This window comes from Cucumis sativus, chromosome 7, assembly GCF_000004075.3.
Source record: "Cucumis sativus cultivar 9930 chromosome 7, Cucumber_9930_V3, whole genome shotgun sequence".
NCBI classification, from domain to species: Eukaryota; Viridiplantae; Streptophyta; class Magnoliopsida; order Cucurbitales; family Cucurbitaceae; genus Cucumis; species Cucumis sativus.
Genome location: NC_026661.2, coordinates 18,243,850 through 18,257,188, shown reverse-complemented (window position 1 = coordinate 18,257,188; position 13,339 = coordinate 18,243,850). Strand labels below are relative to the sequence as shown.

The following is a 13,339-nucleotide window of genomic DNA, read 5'->3' as shown; positions in this document are numbered from 1 at the left end:
CCAAAAAAAAAAAAAAAAAACTTTTGTTTTTTATTTTAGTTTTGCAATGATTTAGTTTGGGTAAATTTTAATAAACAATAATTTTGTTATATTGCTTTAAAATTTAATCAGTATATTTAAGATCATGATATTTTTTACAATATAATAAATTAAGTATAATATAAGGGTGTTTCTGATTTAAAATTAAAAAAACAAAAGTAAAAGTAGGATGAAAACATAATGAGATGGGACTTAAATTAAATAAAAATACAGCCAAGTATGAGGAAGTTTCAAATGATAAGATGAAATGAAGTGATATAATACTTTAAAGTAAAAGTAGAGTTTGTAGCTTTAGAGGTATAGTTCTCAAAAGGAAGAATGGCATTTTAATGATTACTATTGGAAATTTGTGAGTACCCTTTGGGATCCTCTCATTTTAATTCCATAATTTTGATCAAAATAATGAGTGTCTAACCCAAATAATATAAAAAATGTCAATTAGTTTAGTCAAGCACTCTAACCCTTCATCCAACGTTCTTGAAGTCCAGTTTTGCGACAACTTTTTGTTGAAGAAGTTCGAGTCTTTTCTGGCCATTGTAATGTGTACCACAATATTGATTTGTTTGTTTTTAATCACACTATGTTAAAGATGTATATCCAAAGTTAATACATTCACGTAGGATAAATAAATATCTCCAAACTTTAATTGGTTAACTTTACTAACCTTTAATTAGTTTCTATCGTGAAAAGTGATTTTGCCAGGTTTTTTCAATGACAATTGATTACTAACATACAAACACTTATGAGTTGTCTTTACTAAAAACAATTGACACGTAATATTTTATGTTGATTTGAGATAAAGTATTACAATGTTTAACTATATAGACTAATTTGTTACATGCTATAAAACTATTATAAAGTTTGAAAGTAAAGTCAAATTGAAAAAAATTTGTAGTTAATTTAAAATTGTTATTGTTGTTATTTGGTTTTTGAAAATTGGAAAAGAATCGAAACGTTAATATATGAAATACGAAAACGTTGATCAATAAGAAGGTGTGAGAAATGATAATTTACTGTTTATTAATTTGATATTTTGATTTTATTAGGTTTTGAAATAAAATTTCATTAAATTTTGTTACTCTTTTGATTAATTAAAATGGATATTTTTTTAACTATAATTTACTAACTTCAAATTAAAATAAATTAGTATTTTAATCTTAAACTCAATTATCTGAAAAATTATAATTATTTTTATCAAATTATATATTTTTTTTTATTAAATTGATATAAAAAAACGAAAATGTTATTAAACTAGATTCATAAACGACAGTATATTGCAACATATATTACATTTTCCACCGTCTTACCAATATACTTAGCTTTTAATAGAAAATACAATAGATTATTGGTCGATTTTCACCTAGAAAAATAGAAGAAGTAAACAAAATATCTTATAAGAGGAAGGAAATATTAATTTTAAACAAAGAAAATAATAGAGATAACTAAAAAAAATATAACAATAATAATACTAAAAAAACAAGAATGAGAAAGGGGTTTTTTAAAAATATTGGTGTAATTCTTATAAACTTCTTCCAAAAAATATTTTTTATTTAAACATTTTTTATAAACCCTTTTTCAAAATAGAAACAATTTTTGTTTAGTTTGTTCATGGTGGTCATTTTTATATAACAAAACTCACTTGTCGTTGTGCCATAAAATTTAAATCCTTAAACAATTGTTTCAAAATATCCATATGAAATGAAAATTGAGGACATAAAATTCATTTCCAACTTCTTTATCAGCTCGGTTTCGTGGACGTTTCTATCGGAACGCTCTTGAATTAAAAAAAGAGATTTAAAGAAGAAAACAACCCATAAGTGCCAAAATGGGAGAGGCAGAGAGAGAGAGGGAATGAAATGATCTTAAGCACTTGAGTTGAGTTGAGGTGAGGGGTAGTTTATTTGATAGGCCTAAGCCAGCAATGATCAAACCCCAAAGGGCAGCCTTCATGATGCTATATAATTTCATCATTGCCACCTGATCCTCCCAATCTCAACCCATTATTGCCCAACAGTTGTCACCCATTTATTTACTATTCTTTTCACTTCATTTATCTTTATTTTATTTTGCCTAATTTTACCCTTTTTTTTATTTTCTAAACAACAAACTTCAATTAACACCCACCCTAAATAGAGAAAGCTACACTTAATTATATCAACCAATTTAACAGTAAGTACGAGACTCCATCTCTCTCCAAATCATTTCAATCAAAATATACATTAACGAATCAATAATAACCATTTACATTTCACTACTTTATTATAGTTTAAATTTTGGTAGCTAAGTCTAATTTTCTTTTTTATGTATCTTGGTGTACAAGATCTTTTAGATTTGAAAACAATCAACATCTTGAAAAAAAATAAATGACAGAAGTAGAGAAAAAATACAATAAAGAAAAAATAATCTGAAATATTTTTTTCTAAAAAATGGCAGGCTTAATGCGTTTTTTTTTTCATTTTATTAGATGGATCATAAATATTTCAAAATAATTATAAAAATTAACCTTTCATTTATCTCTAAACTTTAAACATTTTAATTAGATTAATGATAATAGATAGCTATTTGAGGAATAAAAATTAAAGATATAACAATATTTTTTTTGTTAAAAATTGCAAATATAGTAAAATTATCGTTGATAGACTTGTATGATCTACCGGTAATAGACCAATATTTATAATATTGATAGAATTGGACAAATTTAGTTATATTTACAAATTTTTTAAAAAGTTGTTATATACTTAATTATTTTGAATCTAATAACTAAATTTTTAACCGTTCCTTTTAATTATAATAATTGTTTGAGTTATTATTTTTTTTAAAAAGCTCAATTAATCTTTGCCTTTTGCTTTGTTTGATGTATTTTGGGTTCACTTTAATAGCTATTTCATTTTTTTAAAAATAAAAGAAAAAAATCAATTTTGTTTCTTTTGAACTTCTTTACCATAATTTTCTTTTCTTTCGATTAACATTTTTATCCTAATCAAATTTCAAAATTATAATAACAATATTTGAAACATCTGAAATAGATAATATAAGTAATATTTAAAAAATTAAATTTGACTTATTATTTTAAATGTAATAATTTAAATTCCTAATCTCTAATTCACTATAATTTAGCCAATCACTCACTCATTTAAACTTATAAATAAAATCATTTGATTCTTTCATGATTATGAAACACTTTTAAAAACATATTGTTTTTATGAAAGAGATTACACTTCTGGTTGATGAATCTTGAGAAATTATTCAAAAATCTAAATTATTCCATAATTTTAAAAAAGGGACAGTTTAACACTTTAGGATGGAGAGATATTTTAATTATTTCAATTTGGTGGTTACCAAAAATCTAAATTGTCGTATTTATAATGACATGACATTATTTGTTTACCTTTTCTTAATTATAATTAAGCAAACTAATAAGAAGAATGATTCACACCAGCAACAAAATCATCCAATTATTATGCATACACGAAAATCACATAATTAATTATTCTATTTGTAATTTAGAAAATTGAAATAAAAAACAAACCCTCCAACTTTTACATAATTACAACGATATAACGGTATAATTTTCTTTTAGTCCTCGTACCATAATGCTTATTCTACCTTAGTATACATATTTTCAATCATATCATTAACTTTAATCCTTAAAAATTAGCTTTTGAGATTTACTTTAAATTTTTTTTAACAATGTATTAGATGAGAAATCAAACTATTGAATATTGAATTATTGAATTAAGCTTGTTAATAATTTGAGGTTTACTTTTATAGGAATATATGTCATCAAAGTTATTTTATTTTATTTATATATTTTTTTAATTAATTAATTAATTTTATTTCATTTTAAAGAAAATCAAAGGTAAAAGACCACAATTTTTTTTTATTATTACTAACATGTATTAGTTATATAATTGAGGATTGAGAGACACGAGTAGGCTTTATATTATATTATGTTATATGTATATATGATAACGAGTTTTAGGCTTTTAAATCTCAAAAGAATAATAATTACTATTTATTTTAATTGAAATTATGAATGTGTTTGTCCCACACCACGCGACTAATCTCATTATAACATTGTTATAAAATTTAAATTTAATCTCTTTTTCGTTCCTACTTTAGTTAAGCTTTACACATAATTTGCACTTACACACTAACCCTAACTTTTATCATTTTTCTTTATTAGATTCTTGTTTTTTTCTATTCTTTTTTTTAAAAAAGAGAGTTAATTAGCTCTTCTTTTTGGATCAAATTATAATGGTTGTGTTCAAGTACTTATATATTTAATCTACTTTGTTAAACATTATTAGTAAATGTAACGTATCACCAATCTTAATTAAATTAATATAACTTAGTAGTAGAACAATTTTGTTTCAGTCTTTTAACTCTTTATAGGTTGAGTTAAAAAATATAAATATATTGCTTTTAGTATTTTTTTTCATTTAAATTCAACAAAGTATGAAATGAGGATGGAACCATGATATTATTATTTTTTGTTGAGACAATGTATTAACATTTTCATAGTTGTATGTTTTCATTGTTATAACGGGTGGATCAATATCTTCATTATAAAGTAAAAAATACACAAAACATAAATTATAAGAATTACGATGTTACTAAGACGAATATAGTTTTCAACTTGTCTAACAAGTATAATAGGTTTATTTAGTTTAAACAATTTATATGAACGAATGTTTTGTTTTTATATATTTTTTTCTTCATAAATTTCTATCAACATTTTATCGATAGTTTGGTAAGATATAGACCTTGACATTTTTTGTCATCGTCTATATTTTAAACATTTGGATCGAACTATTGGTCTTTGAAATGATAATTGATGTGCCAATTACCAATATATTTCAAGTAAACATGCATACTTTTAGTTTAGTGCTTTTCAGACAAACGAAAAATGAGCATAACTATCTAGTATAAAGTTGCGTTTGTACTATCATTTTAAGAAACGAAGTTCAATTCTCCCATTCTGTATGAAAAAAAATGTAGAGAAACCGTCAAAAATACCATTCGGCGCGAGAAAAACTGAAAAGTATTTTTTGAAAATTTATAAAAAAAATTGCAACCAACTTTCAAACTCTTCAACGGGTAATTTTGAAAAACAAACTCCGTTTCCTAAAATAGAAAGGAACTTTAAGAAAAAATTGCACGCCTACTGTTTTTTTTTTCTTTTGTTTAATTATTTTTCTATAAAGGTAAAGTGAAGTGCAATTGAATTATTATTTTCTATTTTTCTTTTGAGTTTTTAAAATTTTAGGATTTGTATATTCAAATGGTTGAATTCTAGTTCAAATATTTCAATAAATTTTAAAATTGATTTTTATGGTTAGTTTATTGTTGATTCTTTTAATTTATTTTGTTATTTATTAAAAAAAATCAATAAATTTTTTAAAATACTTTGGATGAAATTATTATTGTTATTTAGCTTTTCTTTTTCTTTTTGGAAATTTAAAATATAGTCGAATTTATTTAACATGTATATAAAAAGAAAAGTTCAAACTTTTTCATGTGGGTGGCTTTCAATCGCCATGATTACCACTCCCAAAAGCATTGCAATGGATTCCTTTACAATTCCTACCATTTTTTCCCTTAACAAACAAAAACCAAATCATGTTTCCATGTAAGCAAATGAAGAACAAAAAAAAGTTGTAATTCGGAATGTTCATCCTCATTTCTTCATCTTTCCTTTCACCGAAAAGTTCAATTCCATCACTCCTCTGTTTCTTCTATCCCTTTTCCCTTTCCCCATCATTGACTTTACCATTAACCCCATTATAATTTCTCATTAAACTAATGATTTCTCAAACTCATCACCTCCTCCCCCCTTCAATCTTGCATGAATTCATGTAACTTTCCCTTCACTCCATCCTCTTTTCTTCTCAATTCATATCATAGAAGAAGAATAATATGCAGGGCTTTCAATGTACTCCAACAATCTCTGCCCCACACAATTTCGACTTTCTTCGTGTAATTTGAAATGGGTTTCCATTTTTGAGTCCAGTTTCTTAGTTGGGTCTTTGTGGTGTGGTGAGTTTTTTGTGTTTTTTAGAATGGGGGTCGTTACTGTTGCGGAGTTGAAGCCGAGTATTTCTGGGAAGAGATCGTTTCGTCCGAGTTCCAGTATTAGACATGCGACGGAGTGGTAATCTCTTGAACTAATTCTTGACCCCCCCTTCAATCTTGCATGAATTCATGTAACTTTTCCTTCACTCCATCCCCTTTTCTTCTCAATTCGTGTAATTCTTGATTTTGTGTTTTTCTGAGTTGGGTTTTCTTGTATAGTCTGTTATGTGTTTGATGAATTGTTTTGAGAATCTAGGATCATGGGTGTTCTGTTATGGGTTTGAAATGGTGGCGCTTTTTAGGAGTATTTGGATTTGTAAATCAAGTTTTTAATGTGTTTTTATGCTAATAAGAGGCTTGAATTGTCATCTCCCATTACGATGAGACAAACAGAGTGAAGCTGATGCCATGCAGTTGCTTGAAAAAAAAAAGTAGGGTAATCTGCGATTCTTCTTCTTCTTTTTTTTTTTTTTTTGGGTACGATGGAGTCGGTAAATTCGAACTAAATAGACCTTGTAGCCGTTAACGTGTACCTATGACAGTTGATATATTTTCGGTCACGTTGGACGTCGAGTTTCATCCATACAAGTTTTACTATAAGCTCGAACTAAATAGACCTTGTAGCCGTTAACGTGTACCTATGACAGTTGATTTATGTTCGGTCACGTTGGACGTCGAGTTTCATCCATACAAGTTTTACTATAAGCTCTTAAATTTCTTAATATGTGTGACAGGGTGGATTCACTATTTGCTCTGGTGAGCAAAAGAGAAAAAAGGAAGGGAAAAAGCTTGGTTCCTTTTCTTTCTCTCTTCTTCTTCTTCTTCTTCTTGTTTATGTTTTTCTTTTTTAACCTTAAATTTTGTAAAACATTTTTATTAAATCAAATTGAACATCCAACTTGAATAAGCGGCCAGATTAATTCCTCTGTTTTCATTTTTGTTTGGAAGATACACTAGCTATCATTGTAATGCTATTTCTAAAAAATAAGATACATTTTAACCCCTCTGTGAGATGCACATGTTTTTTTTTCTTTCTTCTTCTTTTAACCCCTCTCCGAAGATCAAACTTTTTTAGGGATGGTATAAAACATCTTATTCTCTAAACTGTAATTTTTTCTTTATCAAGTTAAGCTCAGGTTCACAGAACCTCAAAAAATGTGGAAGAAAACAAGTGTGCAGTAGAATTTGAAAATAACAGCAACCCACCTTTGAGGTTGACCTTGAACATCTTGAGCCCACGGGACAAGTTCACGAGGCTTGGGGATAATTGCTGTCTTTATTATCAATTTGGTGAAATGCAGTTTTTTTCCCTCCTAATCAATTATTTTTTTAGCTTTGCTATCTTTTGTTTTTCACAAAAGGGCAGACAAATTGTACTACAGTTGACAGTGGATGCCATATTTTATGGCATTACATTCTATAAGATGAATTGCATCTACTTCTTTGACCATAAGGCACCTATGGCCAATTGTTTATGAATGCTGTTGGTGTGTTCAATACGTTAAGTTGGTCTTAGCCTGCTTTGATGAACCGAACTGTTCCTTCTACCTCCAACTTGAGAATTTAACTTTTCGCTGTTTGTAACTTTATCAGTCTCCTTCGTTCTTTAATAATAGATCCATCACTATCAGAATGGGCCACTTCTCTTGTTTGATAATATCGAATCTAGTGTTCTTGTCCATTGTTTTGAGGTGCAGATAAAATCCTTTCAGTTCTTTCATGCAAAAGGGAAGTTTTCTTTTTAATTTTGTTTGGCTGATGATAATCTTACAAGGTTCCTGCCAACACTAACAAGAAACAAGCATGTATGCTCGATTTGCTTATTCGTTTGGATGAGACATCTCGGTATCCTTCTCTTTTTGTTATCATGCTAACCAGTTGACAAATTGCAGGCCAATCTCTGATGTCTCCAGTGATCTCGCGATTGAAGTAGGAGGTTCTAGCTTTGCACTTCATAAGGTATTGGAAAATTGGGTTTCAATCGACTATCTTTTGAAATCATAGTCTGTGATATCTATTCATCTAGCTTTACTTTAATATTAATACTAATTCGATCTGATTTTTTTAAGTGCAATCTAACATCAATACAGGATAGTAGGTCAGATACTTCTGGTTCTGCTTTGTTACTTAGATAACAGAAATTTCAAGAAATATTTGGCACGATAATTACATAACTCATGAACCATCTGTTAACGTGAATAACTTTTTCTCCTTTGTTTCAAAAACCGAAACTAATATTGTACAAGTTGAAGAAGATGACTGATCAAACCTGAAGCTCCGCTCTTACCTTTGCCAATATTTTGCAGTTTCCCTTAGTTTCACGGAGCGGAAAAATTCGAAAATTATTGTTGGAAGCAAAAGATTCAAAAACTTCCAGGGTTAACCTCTCTACCATTCCTGGTGGGTCTGAGGCATTTGAGTTAACCGCAAAGTTCTGTTATGGAATAAATGTTGAGATTACATTATCAAATGTCGCTATGCTGCGTTGTGCTTCTCATTACTTGGAGATGACTGAAGAGTTTGCAGACAGAAACTTGGAGACTAGAACTGAAGCATATCTTAAGGAGTTGGTATTTCCAAACATATCGAATTCTATATCTGTTCTTCACCGCTGTGAAAGTTTATTGCCTTTCTCAGAAGAGATCAATCTGGTAAACAGACTTATCAATGCGATTGCTAGCAATGCATGCAAAGAACAGCTGACTTCTGGCTTACTTAAGTTGGATCATAACTATCCCTCCAAAAATGCTGTTAACGTGGAACCAGAAACACCATTGGATTGGTGGGGGAAGTCGCTAACTATCCTCAATCTCGATTTCTTCCAAAGGGTCCTATCGGCAGTGAAGTCAAAGGGTTTAAAACAGGATATGATCAGCAAGATTTTAATCAACTATGCTCATAATTCTCTTCAAGGCCTTGTTATCAGAGACCACCATTTGGTGAAGGGAAGTTCCTTAAATTTGGAAATGCAAAAGAAACAGAGGGTGATTGTGGAGACTATTGTTAGCTTGTTACCGACGCAGTCCCGAAAGAGCCCAGTTCCAATGGCATTTCTTTCAAGTTTGTTGAAAACAGCAATCACTGCTTCGGCTTCAACTTCTTGCCGATCAGACTTAGAGAGACGGATGGGCTTGCAATTGGACCAGGCTATTCTTGAGGATGTTTTGATTCCTTCAATCACACATGGCATCAACCATAGCACTATGTATGATACCGAATCAGTAGTGAGGATCTTCTCCATATTTTTAAACTTGGACGAGGAGGATGATGAAGATAATCACTTGAGAGATGAAAGTGAAATGATGTGTGATTTCGACAGTCCTGGTTCACCTAAACAAAGTGCGATTCTGAAGGTTTCTAAGCTATTGGATAATTATTTAGCGGAAGTTGCACTCGACACAAATTTGATGCCCTCAAAGTTCATAGCATTAGCTGAACTACTGCCTGATCATGCTCGGGCGGTAAGTGATGGTTTGTACAGAGCTGTAGATATCTTCCTCAAAGTAAGCATCTCTTTCCCTCATCTCCTCTTGGTAAAATTTTTTGCAACTTCACAGTTTAATTATTCTTTAACTTATTCTTATTGTCCTCCGCAGGTTCATCCGAACATCAAGGATTCAGAGCGATATCGCCTTTGCAAAACCATAGACTGTCAGAAGCTATCTCAAGAAGCATGTAGCCATGCTGCACAAAATGAAAGGCTACCTGTGCAGATGGCAGTACAAGTGCTATACTTCGAGCAAATCAGGTTGAGGAATGCAATGAATGGAAACCACAATCAGTTCTTTTTCGGGTCGACCAATGGTAGCCAATTTCCTCTACGATCGAGCAGTGGCGCTGGAAGTGGAGCCATCTCCCCAAGGGACAATTATGCATCAGTTAGAAGAGAGAACCGTGAGCTGAAACTGGAAGTTGCTCGAATGAGAATGAGGCTAACTGACCTGGAAAAAGACCATGTTTCTATGAAGCAGGAACTTGTAAAGTCCCATCCTGCAAACAAACTATTCAAATCATTCACTAAGAAGTTGAGTAAGCTCAATGTTCTTTTCAGGATAAACAGCATCAAACCTATGGGGACAAAGGGCAGTGCCGAAAACCGGTTCCCGTTTCAAAAGCGAAGGCGGCATTCGGTTTCATGACTCTGAATCTAATGAATTTGGATAAGTGAAAGTGAGAGTGTATAGTGTAACTTTTAGTGTGATCCTGTCTAATACGAGGTTGATGATAGTTACTGAGTGTTGATTCTGGCTGTTGCTATGTTCATCCCAATCACTTTGACTCTTCATCTTCTCTTTCTTGTTTGGTGGGTAAGTTATACTTTCACCAACAAGATAGAGTTGAAACCATATTCTTTTAATTACATGTATTCTTTCACCAAGTTGTGTGGATCTATCTTATTAATGTATAACATCTTGTTACAGAAGTTTATATATGAACATATATGTTACTATCTAAATTAATATGCATTTGGCAATAATTTGACAGAAGTTCATTGTTTCCCATTATTAAAAAAAAAAAAAGCAATGCATCTTAGAATTGTTTTCTGTATTTGTAATCTCAAAGTCTCGTAGATACAAATTTGTTATCTTAGGTTACAACGGTGTCTTTTAGTAGATTTTTTAATGCAATGAACATTACAACAAGGAAAAAAAAAAACTTCCTACGTTCTCTCAACTTGCATTCTAAAGCTATCTTAATAAGAACATACCTAATATTTGGCCATTGGTAGTAAAGGACTTAGGTCGGACTAGGAGTTATTGCATTCCTATCGTGCATTAGAAGCATATCCTTCCTATCCTTCTCATTATGCGAAAAGTCCTTTCAATGTATTATTGTCCACATCAAGTATTGACTGAATTGTCTCACGACGATTCTGAACCCAACTCATGTATTATGCTTTAAGTTTTGTGCATATAAATCAAATGTCTCAACTCAAGCAACTATGTAATTGGAAATGTATAGTCTAGAGCATATGGTTAATGAAGCAGTGTGGTGCCGAGTCCTTGTGCATCACGATGCCTTTGCACTATTAACAATCGTATTCCAACTAAACTTTTCGAATTAAGCTTAGATTGACTTTATTTGATGACAAAACTTTCCAATATTAACATGATAAACTTCATATAAAAAATAAACAAAATAAAGGAATTAATTACAAACTACCTCAAATTATTCCTTAATAAAGAAAAGATACTTTATCATTGTCTATTCCACAAAACACACTCAAAAGTTCAATAATTACTAATACTATAACATAGAGGGAAAGACAAATATTTGAAATCATGGAAATAAGCCCAAAGTTTAATGTATGGAAGGTGTAAAGTATTTGTCAAAGATTTTTGATTTGTTCCTTAGATAGGACAAAAGGTAGAAAGCAATTGACAACCCATGTGATGCTTATGTTTCATTTGAAAGTGATTGTGTTTGAATGTTCCCCAATATAACTTATTAACTATATACACATATATAATATTTTGATGGGACAAATAAAACTCTCATAAATGAGTCTCTTAGTTAAATATGATTCCAACATTTATACTCTTAATAATATTACAAATATTTTGGTTTATAATTTTAAAATTTATAAATTACAAACTTAGGGATCAAAAGTAGACTTCATGGCCCAATGGATAAGGCGCTGGTCTACGGAACCAGAGATTCTGGGTTCGATCCCCAGTGAAGTCGTTTTTTATATATTGTTTGCTTTCGTTAATATATTAAGTATAAAAGTTATGGTGATTCTTCCAACAGATTGACTCTGTGGCCCAATGGATAAGGCGCTGGTCTACGGAACCAGAGATTCTGGGTTCGATCCCCAGCAGAGTCGAAGTTATTGTTCTTTTTTCTTTTCTAATAATACATCTCTTTAGAAAGTTAAATTCTAAAATATAATAAAGTAAGGATTCTGCTTCAAAATTATTTTCGAATTTTGTTATACAAATAATGTTAATGAATTTTCTTCAAAATTATTTTCGAATTTTGTTATACAAATAATGTTAATGAATTTTCTTTATTTCCAAAATTACTCTATAAAGAAAACTGAAATATGTGTTTACTCTTTTCTTTTTCCTTCTTTCTGCAATGAAATTCTAAAATCAATTGAGTTTGATGAATCTCTATAGGGCATGTTTGGTAACGTTTCTTGTTTTTGTTCTATGTTTCTTTCTTTAGAAGAATAAACAAAATATATTTGATAACTATTTCTGCTTCTTGTTTATTGAAAAGAAAAAAAACCGAAACAGAAACACTGTTTCTTATTTCCTTATTTTCTTTGAGATTGTTTTTAAAATTTTATTAATGTTGTTTTCTTCACATCTAATTCAATTAAACATTACACCACTCACTTTATCAAATCTAAATAGGAAGGTCTTCTAATAATCTATCTTATGGAGATCAAGATGAAGATTGAGATTTGAAGGATAGAGTAGCAAGGAGGAATACGAAAAGCCACGATTAAGAGAATGACTGAAATTCACGGTGAAGAGGAAGACAAAGACCCACAAGAAAAACCCAAATATACGTGAAGAGGAAGAGGAAAATTCAGATCCGTCGAAGAAGACGACGTCATGTAGAGGAAGACAATGAGAGACGAGGAGAAAGATGACGAAGAAAATGAGAGGAAGGGGACATGCGTTCTATTATCTTTTTTTTTTTTTTTTGATATTTTTGTAAGCACCCTATTAACTACATATAAAGACATTTTCTATATAATATTTATTCAATTGTACAATGTTACAAAATAATACTTATATAAACATTTTAGGTCAAATAAAAATTGGTCCATATGATAGAATTTAGTCTCTTTCATTTTATTGAAAATAATCCTATTTGTAGCGATTGTTTACAAAGGTTTTTTAAATAACAAGAATTATATATAAGGTTTCATCAAACTCTAGAGAATAAATTCTTACTTTATTCTAATAGTCTAAATTTACCATTTAACCAATTTTAAAAATATAAATCATATTAATAAATAAATTGATAATAGTTTATTTTCAACTAAATCTTAAATTAATTTTATAATCTATAAATTTATAAAATCAAACACTATAAAACATTTTTTAAATTTAGAATCCAAAATTTTAATGTGTCACCCAACATATAATAACATAAAACCCAACTTTAATTTAATTGAATCTCTTATTTTTCCAATTGTCTGCCAAATAAATTCTTATTACTACTTTTAATGAATAACAATTTAATTTAATCCTTGCGGTTTAAATCC

At 29.7% G+C, this 13,339-nt stretch overlaps 1 protein-coding gene and 2 non-coding genes across 4 annotated transcripts; all 3 read left to right on the top strand.

Moving 5' to 3' along the window:
* Positions 1-5,631: 5,631 nt before the first annotated feature.
* LOC101214618 (BTB/POZ domain-containing protein At1g03010) lies at positions 5,632-10,580 on the top strand. 2 transcript variants are annotated; one of them, XM_004136003.3, is made up of 4 exons: positions 5,632-6,193; positions 8,007-8,073; positions 8,421-9,617; positions 9,711-10,580. In XM_004136003.3, exons 1-4 carry the CDS (start codon positions 5,973-5,975, stop codon positions 10,251-10,253), a joined length of 2,028 nt encoding a protein of 675 aa, XP_004136051.1. In that variant the 5' UTR covers positions 5,632-5,972; the 3' UTR covers positions 10,254-10,580. The 2 variants fall into 2 exon arrangements, with proteins under 2 accessions (XP_004136051.1, XP_031745052.1); XM_031889192.1 differs by lacking the exon at positions 5,632-6,193 and adding an exon at positions 6,591-7,919.
* Positions 10,581-11,726: 1,146 nt separating this feature from the next.
* TRNAR-ACG lies at positions 11,727-11,799 on the top strand. Its single transcript has one exon. It is a non-coding gene; the product is annotated as a tRNA-Arg (tRNA).
* Positions 11,800-11,868: 69 nt separating this feature from the next.
* On the top strand, positions 11,869-11,941 carry TRNAR-ACG. The gene has a single exon. It is a non-coding gene; the product is annotated as a tRNA-Arg (tRNA).
* The last annotated feature ends 1,398 nt before the right edge of the window (positions 11,942-13,339 follow it).

Bases quoted from the DNA above. Each gene is read 5' to 3' on its own strand.
- LOC101214618 (XM_004136003.3), top strand. From the start codon at position 5,973: ATGTACTCCAACAATCTCTGCCCCACACAATTTCGACTTTCTTCGTGT. The intron at 6,194-8,006 runs GTAATCTCTTGA...GACAAATTGCAG, and splicing joins ATTAGACATGCGACGGAGTG to GCCAATCTCTGATGTCTCCA. The intron at 9,618-9,710 runs GTAAGCATCTCT...TGTCCTCCGCAG, and splicing joins CTGTAGATATCTTCCTCAAA to GTTCATCCGAACATCAAGGA.